General features: G+C 54.3%; 9 protein-coding genes across 9 annotated transcripts; 2 read left to right on the plus strand and 7 right to left on the minus strand.

Annotated features, from left to right (window-relative positions):
* Positions 1-916: 916 nt before the first annotated feature.
* On the plus strand, positions 917-1963 carry PHYSODRAFT_258322 (hypothetical protein; the record flags this gene model as incomplete). Its single annotated transcript, XM_009517055.1, has 2 exons — positions 917-1577; positions 1710-1963. The coding sequence occupies 2 exons, from the start codon at positions 917-919 to the stop codon at positions 1961-1963; spliced, it is 915 nt and encodes a 304-aa protein (XP_009515350.1).
* A 170-nt stretch (positions 1964-2133) lies between these two features.
* Positions 2134-3070, minus strand: PHYSODRAFT_258178 (hypothetical protein; the record flags this gene model as incomplete). Its single annotated transcript, XM_009517056.1, has 4 exons — positions 2134-2141; positions 2191-2662; positions 2735-2872; positions 2894-3070. The coding sequence occupies 4 exons, from the start codon at positions 3068-3070 to the stop codon at positions 2134-2136; spliced, it is 795 nt and encodes a 264-aa protein (XP_009515351.1).
* A 1243-nt stretch (positions 3071-4313) lies between these two features.
* On the minus strand, positions 4314-5386 carry PHYSODRAFT_468126 (hypothetical protein; the record flags this gene model as incomplete). Its single annotated transcript, XM_009517057.1, has 3 exons — positions 4314-4909; positions 4954-5064; positions 5119-5386. 3 exons carry the CDS (start codon positions 5384-5386, stop codon positions 4314-4316), a joined length of 975 nt encoding a protein of 324 aa, XP_009515352.1.
* Positions 5387-6089: 703 nt separating this feature from the next.
* On the minus strand, positions 6090-6862 carry PHYSODRAFT_477609 (hypothetical protein; the record flags this gene model as incomplete). The annotated part of the gene is made up of 2 exons (XM_009517058.1): positions 6090-6280; positions 6328-6862. 2 exons carry the CDS (start codon positions 6860-6862, stop codon positions 6090-6092), a joined length of 726 nt encoding a protein of 241 aa, XP_009515353.1.
* A 5876-nt stretch (positions 6863-12738) lies between these two features.
* On the minus strand, positions 12739-14100 carry PHYSODRAFT_554367 (hypothetical protein; the record flags this gene model as incomplete). Its single annotated transcript, XM_009517059.1, has 3 exons — positions 13663-14100; positions 12937-13499; positions 12739-12854 (listed from the first exon to the last, which is right to left on the minus strand). The coding sequence occupies exons 1-3, from the start codon at positions 14079-14081 to the stop codon at positions 12739-12741; spliced, it is 1098 nt and encodes a 365-aa protein (XP_009515354.1). The 5' UTR covers positions 14082-14100.
* A 1151-nt stretch (positions 14101-15251) lies between these two features.
* Positions 15252-16187, minus strand: PHYSODRAFT_258225 (hypothetical protein; the record flags this gene model as incomplete). Its single annotated transcript, XM_009517060.1, has 3 exons — positions 15252-15779; positions 15852-15989; positions 16011-16187. The coding sequence occupies 3 exons, from the start codon at positions 16185-16187 to the stop codon at positions 15252-15254; spliced, it is 843 nt and encodes a 280-aa protein (XP_009515355.1).
* Positions 16188-17374: 1187 nt separating this feature from the next.
* On the plus strand, positions 17375-18111 carry PHYSODRAFT_376649 (hypothetical protein; the record flags this gene model as incomplete). Its single annotated transcript, XM_009517061.1, has 4 exons — positions 17375-17551; positions 17631-17755; positions 17830-17911; positions 17980-18111. Coding segments are annotated over 4 exons (516 nt in total), but the record flags the coding sequence as incomplete, so codon positions are not given.
* A 483-nt stretch (positions 18112-18594) lies between these two features.
* Positions 18595-19809, minus strand: PHYSODRAFT_258189 (hypothetical protein; the record flags this gene model as incomplete). Its single annotated transcript, XM_009517062.1, has 5 exons — positions 18595-18964; positions 19043-19274; positions 19345-19423; positions 19503-19546; positions 19653-19809. 5 exons carry the CDS (start codon positions 19807-19809, stop codon positions 18595-18597), a joined length of 882 nt encoding a protein of 293 aa, XP_009515357.1.
* Positions 19810-19992: 183 nt separating this feature from the next.
* On the minus strand, positions 19993-21365 carry PHYSODRAFT_293711 (hypothetical protein; the record flags this gene model as incomplete). The annotated part of the gene is made up of 4 exons (XM_009517063.1): positions 19993-20244; positions 20283-20399; positions 20483-20706; positions 20888-21365. The coding sequence occupies 4 exons, from the start codon at positions 21363-21365 to the stop codon at positions 19993-19995; spliced, it is 1071 nt and encodes a 356-aa protein (XP_009515358.1).
* Positions 21366-21396: the final 31 nt, after the last annotated feature.

The following is a 21396-nucleotide window of genomic DNA, read 5'->3' on the forward strand; positions in this document are numbered from 1 at the left end:
GAACAACAACGCCTGGCCGTCCAGGAGTTCATGGCGCGTGAACTCGCTGACCTCCGTCAGCGAGTGTCGACTCCCACGCAGACCAAGAACAAGTCCAACATCGTGAAGCTCGATGTCTCCACGTACAGCGGTGAAGGCGAGGGCCGCCTTCACCTGAACCGCTGGTTCTGCGAGGTGGACATCGCGATCGAAGCTCGGCAGCTGTCTACCGAGCTAGCGCATACGCGCTTTCTCCTGTCCAAACTGGCGGGGAAGGCGAAGGTGTGGGCGCTCGGCGAGCTCGTGGCCGACGCTTCCTGCTTCCCGACCATGGCATCGATGAAGGCGGACTTGCGGCTCGCGTTCCAGCCGCCCCAAGATGAAAGCGTTCAGCGCTCCGCCTTCCTGGCGTTGAAGCAAGGACGCATGTCCATGCTCGAGTACATCCAGCGCGCACGACACCTTGTGTCGTGCATCACGACGCATCCCGTAGACATGGCGACCCAAGTCCACGTCATCATCTCCGGCAGGAGCGCNGGCNNTCGGAGNTGTTCATCACCATTTTCTCGGATGGTATCCGATACCAACCACTCCTAGCTGTTCATCACCATTTTCTATATACCGTATCCCCAGCTCACTCAAGATTGCTGTTGTTCGCGGCTCGTCAATCTGGATTGTCGGCTCTGATTTGCACCACCACCCGCGTGATACAGTACCAATCCAGCTGTGCATTTCGAGCCGAGACAAAAATGAAATGCTGTGAAATGCTGACACCACTGGTGTCACACCAGCCGACCATTGTCGTGAGCAGGGCCACACCAATTCGATTGCAATGATCTGAATGCAATGCATCTCTGTGGGGCTGCCATGACTGTCTTCTGGCACTTCCGAATTCACTCTCAAGCCCCAACGTCCTTCGCACCAAGAGCCCACCACGATGCAGCTCTTCGGCTCGGTAGTCGCGGCGTGCGCCCTCCTGTCATCCGTCGTGATGGCCAAATCTGCCGAAGAAACCAAGTCAATCGACGAGCTGTATGCTGACGCGGTGGCAGAAGGCGCCAAGCTTGTCATGTACCATGGAGGAGACACCCCCACCCAGCAGAATGGACTGCAAGAAGCCTTCTCTAAGCGCTTCCCAGATATCAACTTCACCATGGTCGTCGACTACAGCAAGTACCACAACGTGCGGATCGACAACCAACTGGAAACGGACACCCTCGTACCGGACGTTGTGGCTCTGCAGACACTGCAGGACTTCACTCGTTGGGCTAAGAGCGGCGTTCTGCTTCCGTACAAGCCTGCCAACTTCTCCAAGATCCACGACTCGCTACGTGACAAGGACGGCGCGTGGATGGCGTACACGATCTTCACATTCGGCTTCAAGTACAACTCAAGCCAACTCGATGGCTACGCGGCACCGACGTCCCCCAAGGATCTGACAGACCCGCACTGGGCCGGCAAGATTGCCTCGTCATACCCCAATGACGACGACGCTGTGCTCTTCCTGTACATGCGCTACGTTGAAAAGTATGGCTGGGACTGGATGGCCAACATGGCTCACCAAAATATCAGCTTCAACCGCGGAACGAACGTCGCAAGTGACCTCGTTACATAAGGGGAAAAGGTGATTGGCGTGGGCACCAGTGGCGGTAAGGCTCCGACTGTGTTTGTTGGCGGAAATGGCATCGAATACCTGAGCTGGGGCCAACGGGCTGGTATTTTGACGAAAGCGAAGCACCCTGCCGCCGCCAAGCTGTTCATGAACTGGGTCATGTCCGAGGAAGCACAGACGACAGTGGTGTCCAGCAGTCCGCGTACGGACATCAAGCCCTGGGACATCCCGGAGGCCAACATGGCTGTCTTCCCCAAGTTCATGGAGGATCGTGCCGCGGCGGAGGAGTGGCGTCAGACATTCACGCTGCACATCGGCGAGGTGCAGGGTAAGCCGTCGCCTGGATGGATCGGCCTTCATCCGGGTCAGTAAGGAGAAACGAGGGACGTGGTTCTCTAAGAGACACGCATATGCGGGCAGTCAATAAAAATGACAACTTTTCCTTTCCTTTACAAACGACTTCTTGGTTGTACGCGCACGGTTGAATGCAATGCGTTGAGAATTGTGGTCTCTCGTTTCCATTCTGTCAGCACAAAGCCTGCCTATCTCACTACAGAGCATTCGGAGGAACTTTTGCCGCTGCGGGACACAACGCTCACAGTCCGGGGTGGACACCTGGTAGCCCGGCGTCGGCTCACCTTGCACCTCTCCGAAGTACAGGGCAAACGTTTGGCGCCACTGCTCCGCCGCGGTGCGGTTCGCCATAAACGCTGGGAAGGCGTCCAGATTAGCCTCCGGGATCTCCCACGGGTGGCTCGATCCAGACGGAGCGATGTCCGTGCGCACGGTCTCCATCACCACGGACTCCTGCACCTCCGTGGAAACGATCCAGTTCATGAAGAGCTTGGCAGCCACAGGGTTCTTCGCCTTGGCCAGGATAGCGAGACGCTGGCCCCACGTCAAGTACTCGGTGCCGTTGCCGCCCACGTACACAATGGGGGACGCACCGGCGTAGGTGCCCACACCGATGACCTTTTCTTGGGCCGTGACCAGGTTGTTCGCCACGTGCGAACCGCGGTTGAAGCTGATGCTCTGGTTGGCCATTGCGGCAGCCCACTCCCAGCCGTACTGCTAGACGAACAGCACGGCGTCGTCGTCGTGCGGGTACGATGAAGCGATCTTGCCCGCCCACTCGGGGTTCACCAGATCTGACGAAGACGTGGGTGCGTCCAGCCCGCCGAGGTTGCTCGAGTCGTAGATGTAGCTGAACGAGTTCACGAGGCCATCGTAGATCTTAGAGAAGTTGGCCGGCTTGTACTCCAGCAGATCACCCGCCTTTGCCTAGCGAGGGAAGTTCTGCACGGTCTGGAGCGCCGTGATGTCCGGCACGAGCGTGTCGGTTTCCTGCTGGTTGTCGATGCGCACGTCGTGGTACTTGCTGTAGTCGACGACCATGGTGAAGTTGATTCCGGGGAAGGTATCTTCGAACTTCTCCTCGAGCGAGTCCTGCTGAGACTTGAAGTCTCCTCCGTGGTACATGACGACTTTTCCTCCTTCGGCGATGGCATCGGCGTAGAGTTCTTCAAGCGTTTTGCTCTCGTCTTCGACGGCGAACGCGCATGCAGCGCGAATACCGCGGTGATGGGGGTGAAGAGCTTCATTTATTGTTGGTGACGAGTGGATCGGCAGATGGTAAAATAACTCATGAGCTAGACATTGCTCGTCAATTCGATGAGCAACAGCAATGCTGTTACAGAATCCCATGATCCCGCTAATAGTACATGTAGTGCGGTTGAGTTGCAGTACTGTGCATGTACAGTCAGAGTTTGCTGAGATGCTGGTACTGTAGTATATCCTTTTTCTGAGCTGCAGTTGGCTATCGTGGAAGCACGAAATCCCCACAATTGCTGGGTAAGATGCTCGGTTATGAATGATCTGCAACTGGTGCGTGCTTACAGTCCGGGTGTGACTGGCGTTAACAGTGAAAAATAAATAAATAAAAAATAAAAATGCGTGCTTACTATACTTCCTCCGGGTTCGAAAGAGTGCAAAATTTACAAAGAAAGCTCAAAATTTACAAGAAATAGGCCATATTCACGCGCCGGTAGGGTCGATTTCTGCCAAACTCTCAATCCTCAAGCGTATGAATCGACTGTGCCCTCAAATGAAAGCCCAAGATCTAGCAAGTTTTGTTGCTACAACTTTTATACGATGTGATTTCTGCTTCAAAAGTCATGGCGGCTTTTGCCAGCAGCAGGATCTCCATCTGGGATTTGTGGAGGGACAGCCTACGCGCCCAGGTTTCCCAGGTTAGAAAAATACTCAGATTTCTGATTTTGCAGGTATTGTCCAGGTGATGCCCCAGGTTATATCCAGGTATATGAATTATGAGCGTTATCAGATGAAAGTAATTTAAACAAGGATGGTTAAATTACCAGAACAGTTAATGTCCAGGTTAAAAACCTGGAAAACTCATGTGCGTAGTACTTGAGGAAAAGTGAAAATGACGGCCTTCAGGCTGTGTCGGATGCATTCTAGCCATTCATTTCTTGTTTCAGTGTCCAGGTAGTTTGCAGGTATGAAAACCTGGAAAACTCATGTGTGCACTACTCGGAAAAAAGTCGAAGTGGCGTCGATTGGTATCGATCGGAACCACACGACATGATAATGGCTTCAAAACAATCATTGTGTACCCATCTACTCGTACAGGTTTCTTACAGGTTGCAAACAAAAGTTGTCCATGTATTATCCATAAGATGCACTTCTCGCTGCTGCTCACTGTCTAGCTACGCTTCATCGTGGTGATCTTGTGCAGCATTGCCCAACGCAGCTTGGTGACGCCACTGGGAGACACATCACTTGGCTCTTCGCTGTCAACGCACGTCCACAATAGACGGCACGCAAACACCCCGCAGCTATCGCCATCTGTCTGCTTCGGCTCCGTCACTTCGATGTCGCTGTAAGCTTCATCCTCAAGGGGGCCTGCAAGGAGCTCGCTTGCCATCTTCTTAAGCCGTTTCTTGTTTCTCTTCCCACCCATGCTGTCATACGTCTTCACCAGCCGCGCTTCACGGTCCACTACGATGCATCCCCAATGAACTCCACCAAAATTGACCGGCATAAATACAAAAGCATGCGCCTCAATACCACTAGCAACCTCGCCCAGCGACGTTGGTGCGAGTATGTGCTTCCCCATCTTACCCTTCTTAAGAGGAGGAACCATCACCGTCACGTTGTTCTTGTAAGTAGACAGAAACACGGTAAACGCCCGCAAGGCGTTGTCGTTCAGCCAAGCGGAGTCTCTGAAGCAGAAAAGGTCTGCGTAGGTCAGGTCGAAGCCAAAGCCATGTAGCGGTGTGTATGGCCAGCACTCGAGTACTTGCCAAGTAACAGCCCAGGGGGGGCGGGGTCCGCTACGATACTTTTCACGTCTTGGCTTAGCCATGTGCAACACAGTACCGCATTCCGGCATGTAGCCTGCCAATTCCACAGCGACTGCATCGCTTCTAACTGCACCCGGGTAAATCTGCCAACTTTCTCAATGGCGGCCACGTAACCTTCCGTTTCGCGTGTCACCCCTCCATCACTGTCCAGCTCAATCTCCTCCCCTTTTGCCAAACCACCTCTCAGTTTAGCTAGAGCGTCTTCAACGACGGACTCCGGTAGTCGGAAGCGCACAACCTCGCAAATATATTCCGTGTCCGACATCCACTGGATTGATTTTCCGTCACCTTTCTTCTTTGTTTCATGCGTAGTCAAAAACGAGCTGAGCTCGCGGACACCTGGCTTAATCAATTCCAGCGTTGCTGCCACTTCCGTCACGTCCTTATCTCGTAGTAGAGCTCTGAGTTTCATTCCATTGTTGTATTCTTTCAGCGCCAATGCTGCCTTCTCTCTCATCTGAGCACGATTCAACCGTGGTCGACCGACACGCCTCTTGTTTGTCAGTCGAACCTTTGAGCCTTTGCCTGGCTGCACCGATTCCTGGGCGGAGGCTGTCACTTGTGTCGGGGGTTCGTCTTCGTCATCATCTGGTCCTTTTTCGTGAGCTGCATCCTCTCCACCAGAAGCACTAGGACGAGCATTCGTACCCCCCCCGTTCCTGGGCTACCTCCACCGCCTCCGTGGCTATCACTGCTAATACTGTTGCCCCCGCCACCACTAGCGCCAACCCGATCGGGGCCCGAATCGTCGACGAAGTCTGCATCAGCTTGCACCAGCGGAAACTTCCCTTGACGTAAGTAGTACCACCACTTATCAATCTGCTTCATCGCAGGCTCGAACACAGTCTCATCGCATCGGACAAGCTCGCTGCTGATTCGACCAAACGCCTGCTGCGAACGCCGATACTTCTCGGCTTCACTCAAACTGCCAGCGCTCGCAGCTGGATGCCCTTTGTAGAGCTTAGCAACGAACGGATTTTCCACCTCCATCAAGTCCTGTTGCGAGATGCGATTCTGTCCAAACCACCTATTCATGCACATCAATAACAAAACATGGTTAAAACTTGGTCAATACATTGGTAAAACGAGATACCTGGATAACACCTGGTCAATACTCATAGAAAAACTGGACATACCTGGGCGAAATGGAAGAGAATGGGATGATGAAGGGGCTTCCACACACTTTTCTGTAGACCATTGCATGTCTGCACGGAAGCTTCATAGTCTGCGAAAACTTTAGCGGGTGACTCTCCATTGAAGTTCAGGATCATCTCCGCAACCGCGTCGTCATCGGACATTTCCACGCCTGCAGTCATAAGTAGTATAAGCATCAGCACACATATAATATAGAACAGCAGCATAACCACTTGCCTTGCGTCTTCATTCGCCTGATCATGCTTCGCACGTCGTCCATCGAGACGCGGTGGTTCGAGTTCTCCCTGATGTACTTGTACACGCTGGAAGTGCTGGCTTGGGCGTCGACCAGGAGCTCGATTCCGGGCATGAGCGGAGACTCGGCAGGAACCTGGCGAATACCTGGGTAGGACCTGTAGATGTCGTCGGAAATGGGGTGGTTGTGGCTGTAGACTTCTCGCTTCATGACGATGCCCAACTTTCCATCTCGGCGAAGGACGACTTGTGCAAGCATCTGGAACGGACACTCAGTGCGGCGGAGCTTGTGCGACATCCTCTTCCCCGTCGATCTCTCACGCTCCTTCCAGCCGTGTGTGCAGATGTACTTCCGCTGATAGGGATCCCACTCGTCGGGCACGAGAGGAATTTCTGTGTCAGGAAGCCCTCGGAAGCGGACCTGCTTACGCAAGTCTGCGTTGCGGCGAGCCACGTTGATGACCTCCGCGATGACGATCTTCTGTCGCGTCGCATCCATGTACTCCTGTAGGCTGACATCAAGCAGGGGCCACGAGTCATGCTGGGCCTTGAACGCTAGAACGTGCACCAGGTCCTCGTCTTCAACGTCGGAAACGGTGCGCTTGTTCCCTTGGCGCTGCCCGCCCTTGGTAGCTCCTTTCTTCTTTTTCTTCTTCTGCGCGCCCTCTTCTTCATCTTCTTCAACCTCTTCATCTCCGTCTTCCTCTTCGTCTGCATCTTCTTCCTCTTCGTCTGCATCTTCGTCTTCTTCCTCTTCTTCTGCGACATCTTCTTCCTCTTCGGCCGCTTTCTCCTCTTCATCGCCAGTGGATGAGTCGCCTTCTGCAGTCGCATGAGGGCCGAACTGCGTGGCCCGTGAGTCGTGGGCATCCTGAAGCGCCTGTGATCGCTGCGATCTGGTGCGCGCGCTGGTCACCTTCCTGCGTGCCTCCTCCTCCTGCCGCGCCCGCTCGGCCATCTGCGCCTTGATATGGGCCATCTTGGGGGTGCGCGCCATGATGCTGGGGTCTCCAGGGCCGAGCAGCCGCCGCACGTCGAATGCCACGTGGCTGGAGCTGGCCCCCTCGAATTGGTGGCTGTGAGGCAAAAGCTGAAATGACGGTAATAAAAAACGGGATAAATTATCCCTGGACAATACCTGTCGCCAGACCTGAATAATACCTGTTTTGCAAAACCTGGGCTAGTAGCTTGCCGTTTGTGGAGGGCCGAAAGTTTCGAAACCACGATTAAGTACGAAAATGAAGCTTTGCATTTACTCCTTTTTGATCATAACTCAGTTGTTTTTCAAGATTTTTGAGTGAATAAAGGACGAGAGCAAATCCCAGACCGTTCCGCATCGAACACAACAATCCGCGATCCAATCGCATGCCTAGAAATAATGTTACGATGTCGAGAAAATAATCTTGCACTCTTTTCCAACCGGAGGAAGTACAAGTAGCGATTTTCAGATCTGCTCCCAGTAATACAAGAGAATAACAACGTCATCACTTCGGAAAATTACTGAGTCTGATGAGAATGCACCCGAAATTGGATTCTTCCTTTTATTAGAGCATCTCCACCGAAGCCGCGCCATCGCTATCGCCAAAGGGATTTGGCGCGAATATTACGTGGGACGGTAATTTATCTCCCACCGGGGCCTTGCTCTCGCTAAAAACTCTCCTCAGACTCGCCAAAAGGCGCCTCTTCGCGCCAAATTCGATCCCATATAGCGAGTCTGGTGAGTCTCTCTCTCTCTCTCTCTCTCTCTCTCTCTCTCTCTGGGATGACAATAGAGATGGCGAGTTTCGGGTGCGTTCAATCCTCGCTTAACCAGTAATATATTTGTTTCAGCGCACCAAAGGTCGCTTTGGCGATAGCGATGGCGCGGGCGCGGTGGAGATGCTCTTACACATGTAAATACTCCTAACCTAATGTATTGTGTTGTACATGTACTGTACCAGCAAGTGGTGGCCACTTGCGAGATGACGAATGACAAATCGATGTCTGTGAAACGGGGAGCCAGCCTACAGTACATGTGCGGTGTTCGATCAACTGCTGAAGATCTGTCGCACGATCTACGGAGCTCGGTGAACTGGATCTACATGTACATATACCTTGACGCTTCCGGTGCACGGGGCCCTTTTAAGGACATCTTGCCGTCGTCACTGCATGCGAGACCGCCACGCCCATTTTCGACTGGCTGCTTGGAGCGTTTACTTAATCACTTGCACGTTATCCCTAGGGGGCTCCTAGTGTCCCTGTGGGTAAGGCCCACGAAGAGCAAGCGTTCCACTGAGGGTTCGAGTCTCGCCCGGAGCGATACCGATACAAACGCCACGTAAGTCTACCCCCGACTACCTCCATCACTACATCCCCTGGAACCCCTTAAGAGCATCTCCAACGGTAGTGCAATATACACAAAAATGACCGAAAATGCGCAAGTGCAAAAAAATCGATCTCCAACGGTGTAGTGATAGGGGCACAGAAGTAACAGTGAAGTAACATTTGAAAACTGATTGTGCACTAGGGAAGCCTCGTAGGGAATAAAGCCCGGTTTTCCTCTACGAATCGGCCCGTAATGCACACGTAGTGCACAACGAAAATATTCTCGTGCGAGCGCCTACTAAGTACTGCGTTGACGGATGCTGGAAACAGGTACACATGCTCCTACAGAACGTATATAGGCACTAGTTAGGTATACAGCGGGATTTCTTCCTTGGTAAGGCGCTTGCAACACTCTCACGGTTGCTATAGTCTCAAGACAAAGTGGCAGTGTACTCCAAACCCATATTTGCAAGCAGGGGGAGGTCTCATCGTCGTGCAGGTCATCAAGCAGGTTCTCGCAATAGTAGGATGACACCTCTACTATGAGGTAAAGGCAGCTGCATTGACTGTTCTGGGGCAACTCCTCCGCTTTCACTATGCATTTCTGCAATACCGTTGGGGAAGCGAAAACAAATGCAAGCTATTTCATGCATGTTCGTCCTGTTTTTACGTAGTGTCCAGCCGTTCACTTCGCCTTATCATTTTGGCACTACCGAATTTCCTTTGTGATAGGTATGTTTTCTTTTGCGCGCTACAATAGCAATTTCATAACTGCAAACTGTGTCTGGATTGGTGCACATGTTAGAGCAAATCTAGGGCTTTCATTGTGTACACGTTTTATCTCCAAAAGATTAGTAGTTTTCAAGAAAATACTTTTCAAAGTCAAAAATTCAGCTTGGTCTACTAAATCCCCTTAACATCTAAAATGTTTTGTGTTCCCAAAGATTGGTACCACCAAACCACAAGCAAAACGATCCTTTCCAAGCCAAAGCAAAGCCACAGGGTGCAAGTCTGACGAGGATGCAACTAAAAACATATCATTATCAAAATCCAAGATGCACAGTTATTCGCATATCATGGCAATTCTTCTCTACTCGTCGTCGCTCTCTTCGTCGCCGTCGTTTTCCTCGAGCGAGCCAAGGATGTCGGCCTTGCCCTGCTTCGCCAGCGACGCCTTGACGTGGTCTACGCCCTTGTCGGAGATCATGTTCGTGTCGAGCTCGAGGCGTGCCAGGGCCGGCTTGGACGGAACGAAAGTATCGGCGACGGCGATGGCACCCTTGGCCGTGATCTCGTTGCCGCACAAAGACAGCTCCTCAAGCGCCGGGAGACAGCCCGCACCCAAAGCGGCCACGAACTCCTTGAGACCGTCCGACGTCACCTCGTTCTCGTCCAGGCGCAGCACCTTCAGCTGGGACTGGGACTTGAGCAGCGGAGCCAGTGCCGTGATGCCCTCGTCCGCCAGCTCGTTGCCCGACAGGTCCAGCTCCAGCAGCTGGATCTTGCTAGTCACCAGCGCCTCGGCCACCTTCTCAGCACCTTCAGCGCACAGCGAAGCATCGCGCAGCTTGAGGTACTGCAGGTTCGGCTGCTTGCCGATAGCTTCCGCCAGCTGAGTGGCTCCGTCGTCCTCAAAGGAGCAATCGCTCAGGTCCAACGACTTGAGCTCGCGCAGGTTCGCGTTGACGCTGCGCGCCATCTGCTCGCTCGCCTCCGGGCCGGCACGAGCACTTGCATAACGCAGCAATGTGAGCTTCTTGCACTGCACCAGCACGTTGGCGACTGCCACACAGCCATCGTGACCACTCATGTTGTTGTAGAAGTGGAATTCTTCCAGCGTAGACTGCGCGTCCTTGCCATTTTGCAACACGATTTCCTGCGCGATCACGCTGGCCGCAGCAGCAGAGATGCCGTTGTTGCAAAAGAGGAGGCGGCGGAGCGTCGGCTGCGGGATCAGCAGGTCGAAGCACGCACGAACACCCTTCTCGCCGAGAGCGTTGTCGCTCAAGTCGATCTCATCCAGGACGTGGCCACGAAGTGCGCGGCACATGACAGCGAGGACACGGAGTGCCTCATCCTCCGGGCGACCGGCGATCACATCAGCCAGATCTACCACCCTGAGGTCGCTCTGCAAACGTGCCAGGAAGGAGTCCGCGATGACTTGAGCACCCGAGTCTGTGTAGCTCTTGCCACGCAGCGAGATGGACTTGAAGTGCAGGGGTGTGCGTTCGTTCACCTTAATCCCGGCGGCCTCTAGCAACTGCTGCGCACGAGCAGCATCAACAACTTCACGGCTTTTGTTTTCGAATTCAAAGCTCGCTTCGGACGAAATGACCAGCTTCTGATCGAGCATGACCGTCACGTCCTCAACAGAGGCAGCCTCTTCCTCCTCATCATCATCATCATCTTCGCCCTCCTCTTCATCCTCGTCGTTGTCCTCTAGCGAGCCCAGCACATCGCTCTTGTTCTTGCTCTCCAGCAGCGACTCAATGTTGGCCACGCCGTCAGCAGAAACCTGGTTGCCGTCAATGTCCAGCTTCGCGAACGCCTTCTTGTCGACCACAGCCTTGACAAGAGCAAGCGCACCAGAGGCGCCGATCTCGTTCACGTTAGCCACAACCTGCTCCAGCACGGGCGAGCCAACCTTCAAAGCCTTCGCGATCGCCTTCGCGCCCTTCGATCCGATCTCGTTCTCCTCCACCTGCAGCAAGCGCAGAGCAGCGCTCACACACAGCATCTGACCGAGCGCGGGCATGCTCTCCGCCGTAAGGTCGTTGCCGGACACATCCAGCGTCGTGAGGCCCGCAGCCGCGCCGCCCTCGCGCAGCGCATCGGCAATGGCCACCATGCCGTCGTCCTCAATAGCCGCGTCGCGGAGGTTAATCTCCGCCAGGTTTGGCATGTTCTTGACCGCGGCGGCGATGGCCTCGGCTCCCTGCGCCTTGAACGTGTTGTCGCTCAGGTCGAGCTTCTCCAGCTTCTTGAGCGAGGCCAGCGCCGTGGCGAAAGCCAGACTTCCCTCCCTCTGCGCGCGCGTGGCCGAGAACCGCAGGTCCTTGAGCGCGGGCGACAGCGGCAGCAGCTTGGCCAGCGCGATGGCGCCTCCGTCGCCGCTCATGTTGTTGTAGAAGTGGAAAGTCTCGAGCTTGGTGGGCGTGTCGAGGCCACGGAACAGCAGCACCTCCTGCGCGATGACGCCAGCGGCCGCCGCCGAGATGCCGTTGTTGCAGAAGTACATGTGCTTCAGCTGCTCCTGGTTCTGCAGCAGGCCGAAGCACGCGCGCACGCCCTTCTCGCCCAGCGCGTTGTCGCTCAGGTCGATGCGCGTGAGCGTCTTGATGGCGCTCAGCGCGTCGCAGAGCGTGGCCAGCACCTGCAGCGCCTCGTCCTCCGGGCGGCCGGCGATCATGTCGGCAAAGTCCACGCTCGTGAGCTGCGCGAAGGCACCGCGCGCCTCCAGCCGCGAGAAGAAGGCGGCGATCACGCGCGCGGCCTCCAGCGTGTAGCTCTTGTTGCGCAGCGTGATGTGCGTGAATGCGGGCGGGGCGGCCTGCGCCTCGGCGTCGGCGTAAGACTGCACCAGCTCGTGGGCGCGCGCCTCCGTCACGAGCTCGCGCTCGCCCTCGAAGGACAGCACGGTCTTGGTGGTCGCCATGGTGATACGCTGCTGGGGTTGGGCACTCGGCCTTTGTGTGGGGAAATGAGACTGTGGTGATTCATTGAATTGGGTGGTGCACATAGAGTCCCCTGCAGAAGGCGATACACCATGCGAGTTTGACCTTAGTGACGTAGCATTAGACATGGCTACACATGTGGCGATCTTCTGTCTTGATGTGCATCCATCGCCATTGACTGGCCCCGGGAGCAGCGCGTGGGTTGGCAAGTGTCCGTGTTATTCCTAAGTTATCAAATCCATCAACGCACTATGCAAATGCAAACTACTAATATATGCGGCCGCATGTCCGCCGCGAGCGTCACTCAAGCGCACGCGGCGGTGGAGATCCCCTTGCCTGCCTGTCCGCCTGCCGACAAGAAGGCGGCAACGACGACAGGAGCGCTCATGCTTTCACGTTACTGGAAATACGACTGCACTGTCTCCTGCACCTTCTCAGCTGTCTCCCGCAGGGTGGACTTGATCAGCGACTGAGTTTCCACGAACGATGCACACGAGAATACCTCTTCGGAACCTGCATCATCATTAAGACGCCACAAGGTTAGACTGATAAGATCAAGCACCAAAGCGCCAACCAGACAAACCAGCAAGCGTACCCTGTGCAGTCTCCGAAGTCACCTCGCAGAACTGGAACGTCTCCTGCGACCAGTCAATCGCAAAAAGCAGCGCAAGCACTAGCACAATAATCGCGACAATAAACAGGGGCGTGAAGACGAACACCCGCTTGGCCCATGTCCGGCGGATCTCGGCCGTCTGAATTGCTGTCTGCTGCTCGAACTCCTCCGTCTCTTCTGCCAGCGCCTGGACCTCGCTCGCATCAACTTCCGGAAGCGACACCGCGTCCGACTCCTCGCTCTCCTGGCTAAGCACCTCCTTGGGCGCGAAATCCGAGTCCGCCTCCGAGTCGCTCGAGGTCTTCAACGTGTTGATGCTCTCGGCACTGGGCATGTACTTGGCTCGCTCACGCGCGCGCTGCACGTCCTCCTGCTGTTGCGCAATGGGCGCGTAAATGTCCACCATGTCATTCAGACCGAGCTGCTTCACGTGGAAGTTGGTGGTGGGTCCGTCCCACTCGTTCTTCTTCTGCTCCTTATCCTCCTCATCCCCAGACGGAGCAGCTTCTTCCTCCACCTCCACCTCCTCCTTTTCCTCCACCTCGCTGCTCTCCTTCTTCTCCTCCGCCACCTTCACCTCCTCCATCACAGTCGTCTTGGTCATCGTCACCTCCTCCGTAGTCTCACTGCATCACATACACTCAAAACTGTCAACTTCCATCCCCAATGCATACCACCTTCTCTACCAATGTCTGCGTAGAAGCCTACCGAAGGGCGTTGTCCGAGGGGCTGGCCACCTCGCTCACAGTCACGAACTGCTGCGCGGACACCGAGCGCGTCGTGGGCTCCGCCTGCTCCTCGTGCTCGGGCTCGGGCATCGAGGCGAAGCGGTCCACCATCCTCCGCGCGATCGAGTTCTTCTTGTCCACTTGGTCGTTGGCCACGTCCACCACCGTCTTGCTCTTCTTGCTGCGGTGGCCGGTGTCCGCGCGGTCGCCAAGGCCCTTGCGCTTGCCGCTCTCCTTCTTGCCCGTGACGCGTGCCACGGCTTCGTCGATGCGCTTCTTCTGCTGCTGCGCCATCGCCAGGCGCGCGGCCTCCAGCTTGGACACGGGCGCGGGCGACAGCGCGTCCTCGCCGTTGAAGCTCATGCCGGCGTTGCTGCGGTCTGCAATCTGGGCGGCCATCTCTCTCCAACGAGTGCTCTTCCTTTTTGTATGGGAATCTCGTAATGAGGCCCAAACTGCGCAGCTTTGAGAACTCTCAGGGTGAGCTTTTGAATTTTCAAAGGGTCGGCTGCTGCGCCCGTCCAGTCGGGAGTACGAGCATGGCTACCGAGCCCGTCTGAAGGGGGTGAATGCAGATCGGTAACGCGAGTGTGCGGGAAAATGAATTGCGCCGCGTTTCTGCAGACTGACTTGGAATTTGTATGGCCATCTGCTGGTTGAAGAAAATGAATTGCGTGACGTCACTGCAGTGCGGTGCTGCTTGGGCACCATGCAGGGCAATGACGTCGCGCGATGCTCGAGCGAATTCCCCACTCCTCGATGTGACCAGACTACGATTTGAGGCCTTGGAGACAGAAGCGGACTCTTGTGGTCATTCTAGCGAAATGAAAGGAAACGTCCTGGCTAAGGAACGTTGACTTGGGGCCAGTGCAAGTACGTCAGCGCAGTGTAGCCATGTAGACGAATCGCACGATCGGTGGTCGGCGTGCCGATGGGTGGATGGCAAGAACGAGTGGAGTGGGGCCGCTGGAATGGAGATCGAAGTTCGTGCTGCGATGAAGTGGGTACTGGCCGTGTGTGCTCGGTTGGAGGCAATGGCATCGCATACGTCAGATGTCTGTGTGCGCTTCGCCGTCGTGAAAATACCAGCGCCGCCGAGAAGTTCATGAACTAGATCAACTCCGAAGAAGCTCAGCAACGCGCGTGTCGTAACAGCTCGCGGATTAACAAGATTCAAAGGATATGCAAGAAGGTTGCGCCCCGGCAGAGGTGTATTACTTTACTGGACATCGCGCTCAAGATCGCGATGTAAGCACTTCCTGCTACAAGGTAAACCATCGCCGAGGTTCGTTTCACTGTAGGCATACTGGGTATTGCAAAAGCCTCCAAATGCGGTGATTGCTGAAGCTCCAACATTAATTCGATTGATTGTCCAGAGATTTTGCTACGGTGCATCACGCAATGGTAGGTGCTATGATAAACGTCAGTGGGTGGAACGGGGCTAAACCGTGACCAATGTCACTACCGTACAAGTAAATGCAACTCCATTGGTGAGTTACACTTTGCAGACGACGAGCCTCGCTACGTGTAGGTATTAGACTGCAACTTCTTCCCGGTCTGCCTAACTCACTACGTGTATTGAGAAGTTGCAGGAAGCTTTTGCCGCTGCGGGACACAACGCTCACAGTCCGGGGAGGACACCTGGTAGCCCGGCGTCGGCTCACCTTGCACCTCTCCGAAGTACAGGGCAAACGTTTGGCGCCACTGCTCCGCCGCGGTGCGGTTCGCCATAAACGCTGGGAAGGCGTCCAGATTAGCCTCCGGGATCTCCCACGGGTGGCTCGATCCAGACGGAGCGATGTCCGTGCGCACGGTCTCCATCACCACGGACTCCTGCACCTCCGTGGAAACGATCCAGTTCATGAAGAGCTTGGCAGCCACAGGGTTCTTCGCCTTGGCCAGGATAGCGAGACGCTGGCCCCACGTCAAGTACTCGGTGCCGTTGCCGCCCACGTACACAATGGGGGACGCACCGGCGTAGGTGCCCACACCGATGACCTTTTCTTGGGCCGTGACCAGGTTGTTCGCCACGTGCGAACCGCGGTTGAAGCTGATGCTCTGGTTGGCCATTGCGGCAGCCCACTCCCAGCCGTACTGCTAGACGAACAGCACGGCGTCGTCGTCGTGCGGGTACGATGAAGCGATCTTGCCCGCCCACTCGGGGTTCACCAGATCTGACGAAGACGTGGGTGCGTCCAGCCCGCCGAGGTTGCTCGAGTCGTAGATGTAGCTGAACGAGTTCACGAGGCCATCGTAGATCTTAGAGAAGTTGGCCGGCTTGTACTCCAGCAGATCACCCGCCTTTGCCTAGCGAGGGAAGTTCTGCACGGTCTGGAGCGCCGTGATGTCCGGCACGAGCGTGTCGGTTTCCTGCTGGTTGTCGATGCGCACGTCGTGGTACTTGCTGTAGTCGACGACCATGGTGAAGTTGATTCCGGGGAAGGCATCTTCGAACTTCTCCTCGAGCGAGTCCTGCTGAGACTTGAAGTCTCCTCCGTGGTACATGACGACTTTTCCTCCTTCGGCGATGGCATCGGCGTAGAGTTCTTCAAGCGTTTTGCTCTCGTCTTCGACGGCGAACGCGCATGCAGCGCGAATACCGCGGTGATGGGGGTGAAGAGCTTCATTTATTGTTGGTGACGAGTGGATCGGCAGATGGTAAAATAACTCATGAGCTAGACATTGCTCGTCAATTCGATGAGCAACAGCAATGCTGTTACAGAATCCCATGATCCCGCTAATAGTACATGTAGTGCGGTTGAGTTGCAGTACTGTGCATGTACAGTCAGAGTTTGCTGAGATGCTGGTACTGTAGTATATCCCCTTTCTGAGCTGCAGTTGGCTATCGTGGAAGCACGAAATCCCCACAATTGCTGGGTAAGATGCTCGGTTATGAATGATCTGCAACTGGTGCGTGCTCACAGCTTTGTACTGTTCTGTACACTGCTCGAAGTACCACCGAGTGGGGCTTGCGTGGCCAACTAAGATGCATACAGCGCTTGCCTGCACAATGCAGTACAAAATAGCAGCCCAAGCCTACCTTTTTAATCTGGATCCACGGCGGACCCTGGAATATAGTAGTATTCGACCCGTATTGATTTCTTACGTTCTCGCCATCACTAGAAATGGTTTCTTCATCGTTTGCGATAGTTTCACTGTTCTGTGTGCCGTAATATCTGCACAAGTCTTGAGTAGACACTTTTCTTTATCGAGTTTTGGCTTTAGGTGGTGTTTATAGGTGGGTTTGTCGGTGCTACCGGTGTTGCAACTCAGCAAAAACAGTTGTAAAAGAATTCTGGAAAGTCTTTAGAGCCAGAAGGTGCACGTTTATACACGTGTGCCCTTTGACAAAGGATTATCCTAGTCGTACATTCTCGCAGTTCTATTGGTCAATCCCCTTTTCTTAGGATGTGACAGGGGTGCCTACAGTATGCTGCGATCAGTTTAATAGAGCGGAATAATACTGGTCTTTGTATCGAACTACCATATGGAAACGCGTGGTAAGAGTTTTATAGCCAACCAAAGCACGTATTTCACTATTTCTGCAATATTACTGGTTCTACTAAACTGGTCAATTCTACTAAACTGGTCAAAACACTTAAGAGTAGTTTTTTGCCATGACGGACACGACGTCGGATGCGGCGTCCGCTGCTGCGACCCCGGCGCCTGTGGTGGTCAACACGCTGCCGTCGCTGAACCCTCCGCTGTTCTTCGAGATCGTGGAGGACCAGGTGTACCGCTCCAACAAGTGCGACGCGTCGTCGATCCCGTTTCTGGCCACGCTGCAGCTCAACACGGTGGTGTATCTCTCGTACGACGACCTCTCGCGCGACTTGGCGGCGTTCTTCGCCGAGAAAGAGATCAATGTGGTGCGCTCAGTGCTGCGTACATCGGTGCAGTGAATGGGTTGGTGGGGCTGAAGTGTGGTTCGTTGGTTGTGGCTGGCAGATCCACCTGGGCATGAAATACCGCACGGCGTCTTCGCAATGGAAAGGAATCTCGGAAGGAATGGCCAAGGAGGCGATCGAGTGCATCCTGGATCAGAGACGCCATCCCATTCTCGTTATGTGCAAGTACGGGTTATGGTATTGGTGCGAGTCGAAGGCTCTGGCGAGAAATTTAATGGTCTGGTTCTGGTTGTGTGTAGGACTGGTGTGCACTTTGCAGGAACCATGATCGGCTGTTTGCGGCGTCTGCAGAATTGGAGCTTGACTTCGACTATTGATAAGGTAGTAAGCAGTACTTGAAGCGATGGGAATGATCCATTTAGTGAGGGGCTAACGGCGGGGTTGTGCAGTATCGGAACATTGCGGGCAGTGTCAAGACGAGGTTCGAGAACGAGCAGTTCATTGAGCTCTTCGACGTGGACTTGGTCACGTTGCCGCAACAACTGCCATCGTGGTTTACGGTCCATCAGCGACTAATGGTATGTTCTGGGAGTGCAATAAGTCTGCTGGATGAATGCTGATAGTTTTTGCTGTTGTTGTCAACACGAACAGGAGGAAGAGCGAATCGCGCTGACCAAGGGCGAGTTTTTCCCTGGTCGAAGTCCTGACAAGGTCGAAGAGCAACCGAAAAAGGAGCTATCGCAGCCTGAAGATGCTGAAGCGAAGTCAGGAGGTGACCAACCAGGTGACTCGACGACGACTACGGATGCGCCGACAGAAGCGGAAGTTCTAGCGTATCAGAAGTACTTCTTCTACCTTCAAGGGCCACTTGTGTCTTCATCGGTGAAGTTCTCGGAGAAGAAGAGCATTATTGGTGATGACGACGACGACTAAAGAGCAGCTAGACATAGCAACCCCCTGTCTGTATTATTGACGAACCACCAGCAGAAAAGTCGATCGAAAATGCAATGCGATACTGGTGGAAAGCTACAAAGCCATGGGTTGCGGAAGCCTGAAAAACCTGCTTAGGTCAGGTCCTGCGCGACGTCGACCTCGCCGATAATGCTCTCCTTGATGCGCAGCAGCAGTGTAATCTTCCACGGCTCGATCTTCGAAATGGTGTCAAACTGGAACACGGCATCGGCAAATGCGTCGGCGTTGAAAGCCTCGAAACTCTGGTTCATGGCCTGCAGGAACTTGCCCTCACGGCTGTCTGCGAACGTGTAGTCGATATCCTGGAACTCCTCCCACTTCATCTGCACAAGAACCATATCCTTGGTCGCCAGTGCACAGATGCCAGCATTCAGCAGGTGGCTCTTGGCGTTGAACTTGAGCAGGTTTGACTCCATGGAAGACTTCGCGATCGTCTCGTAAATCTCGCGCGCCGCGTCGTACCTTCGGGCAGCATCACAGCAGATTGTTAGCTGGTCACTTATTCAACCATTCCAGATTTTCTACACCTCTGATACTCACTTTTCCAGCTCAGCCGAGAATTGCGCCACCTTGAGCAGCATGTTGTTGGCCGAGGACGACTGGTTCTCTCCAGAAAAGTAGTCGGCAGCCTGGCGATAGGCCTCCAGCGCCTCCTCCTTGTTGTCCTGCTGCTCGTAGATCTCGCCAATCTGCTTCTGCAGCTTGGCGGCATTGGAGAAGCGACCGGCATCACACAGCATGGAGATCGCCGTCTTGAAGTGCACCATAGCGTCTGCAGACCACGAAAAAGTATCCATTGTCAGCTTCGATCAACCCACCTCCAGCCAGTGGCCAGCACTCACCCATGGGGTTCACCTTCGCCAGAGCTTCGGCCGCCTGTTGGTAAAACTGGGCAGCGCGCGAGTTCTCATTCAGGCGCGACTAAATAGAAAATAAAACAACAGCAGCATTAGTTTCATTTCAATCCGACTCGTGCACGACTTGACGAACGTTGACGTACTTGGCATCGCGCGCACTTCTCGTAGGCCTCCGCAGCCTTCTGCCCTGCATTGCAGCGAATAAATAAATAAATGTTGAATATATTAGATAAGCGAACAGAGAGAGAGAGAGCAGGAGGAATAAATGTTGTTATTGTAGCGCAGAAGCTCACAGTTCTTGGCGATCTTGAACTGGTTGCCCGCCTTCTCGAACAAGTCGCTGGCGTCCTCATTGCGCTGCGAGCTGGAGCCGAAGGAGAAGAAGGACGTCTTCTTCAGCGCCTTCTCGCCCTGCGCCAGGTAGTCGTTGGCCTTGGCTTCGGCGGACATGTCGGCAGCTCACTCGCTCGAGCCGAAAGAAGCCTTTGGACAATTCCCCCTTTGGTCGGAACGTAACGACGCCACACGGATGAATAATGTGGTACACACACATTAGAATATACTGAACTCGAGTCGTTTTTTTGAAGTGGAACTTCGACTTCAACGTCGTGTACTTCTCTACTTTTTTTAAGCTTAGTTATAAAGTAGGAAACTCGACCCTAGGTCGACTTCATGCAGCAGAGCATTTTGCAGTGTTTGCATCGCATTGCGCGGCTTTTTGCCGATCGAGGACATGACGACGTCCTCTGCCTGAGCAAAATCTGCGGGTGATACCGATCCTGCGTCAACGGGTTTGGCTTGCAACTGGTATCGAGCTCGGACGACGGACGAGCGCAGTGGGTCGGATGGCGATGGCGAGATGACTGTCCAAACTTTATCTTCGAACTGGAGTCAAGGAACCACGTGGATGCGCCGACCACTACAATGCGGTCGCCTTCGTCGTAGCGGCGGTAGATAACAACCCCGTCAATGTTTTGAGGTGCCTCACGAGAGTTGGCGACGCAATTCATCTCAAATGGATGAGGGTTGCTTTTGCGAATCTGGAAAGGAAGCGAACAATGCCGTTTCCATCGGAGAGTGAGTTCTCAGTACTTGGTATTGAGTAATGCAGTAGCCAACGTACCGAGTTGAAAGATTTGTCGACGTCGCTGCTGACAAACTGCCACAAAATGTCCGCGGCGTCCTGCATCGAACAGTTCAAGGGTGTGGCTGTGATCGTCTCGGCAACACGATGACCATCACCTTGGTGGCGTGTGTCTTGACTCCGACATGCAATCGCATAGGACTCTTTTTCTTGTGTCGAAAAAATTGTCCATGTTGCAAGACGCAGCGAATCCAATCCGCGTTCTAGGTCAGCCAGAACGGCGTTGCTGTAGTCGATCCGCGGCGGAAAAAGCGGAAGCGCGGGCTTATATTGGAAAATAAATTCTCGTCCCTAGTAAAAGCAGCGACCTCAATCTTTAGCCATACCAACAACACTACAGAGTAACTTGAGGGAGTACTTAGTAGATGAAATGGCAGCACGTACCTCGAAGACCCCTTGCTTTCCGAGCACTTTGAATGGCAGCGGCCGTCTCCTGCTGCTTATCCAGGATTGCCTTCAGCTCACGGTTCGTCCTCTCCGATCGCTTCCGCTCTTCGCACTCTATCGCAGCTAAACTCTGCCACGCACTTCCTCCTCCAACATTTGCAAGCGCCAAACGATCGTGGCGGAGCTGTTGTAGCTGAACCAACCGCGAATTCAGCTCCTCTCCTTTCTGTCGAAGATACATCAACTCGCTTCGTTTGCGACGCTGCAGCCCCGTTGTGTACGGTACTGGGCCTGGCTTCCTCCCTTTTTGCCTTTCTAAACGCTTGGTCACTACTACGTGTAGCCGGTGCGCTTGGCCTAATGCGACCTGTTTAGCATCCCCCGCTGAACCTTCGCCTTCACTCGAGACGCTGTCGTTGGTGCTGAAGCCACTTTCATTCAAGTCATCGAGAGTCCTGAGCTCATTGGCAAACATCGCACTGATGGAGCTCATCCGCAGCAATGGC

Source organism: Phytophthora sojae (genome assembly GCF_000149755.1).
Source record: "Phytophthora sojae unplaced genomic scaffold PHYSOscaffold_1, whole genome shotgun sequence".
In the NCBI taxonomy this organism is placed as follows: Eukaryota; Oomycota; class Peronosporomycetes; order Peronosporales; family Peronosporaceae; genus Phytophthora; species Phytophthora sojae.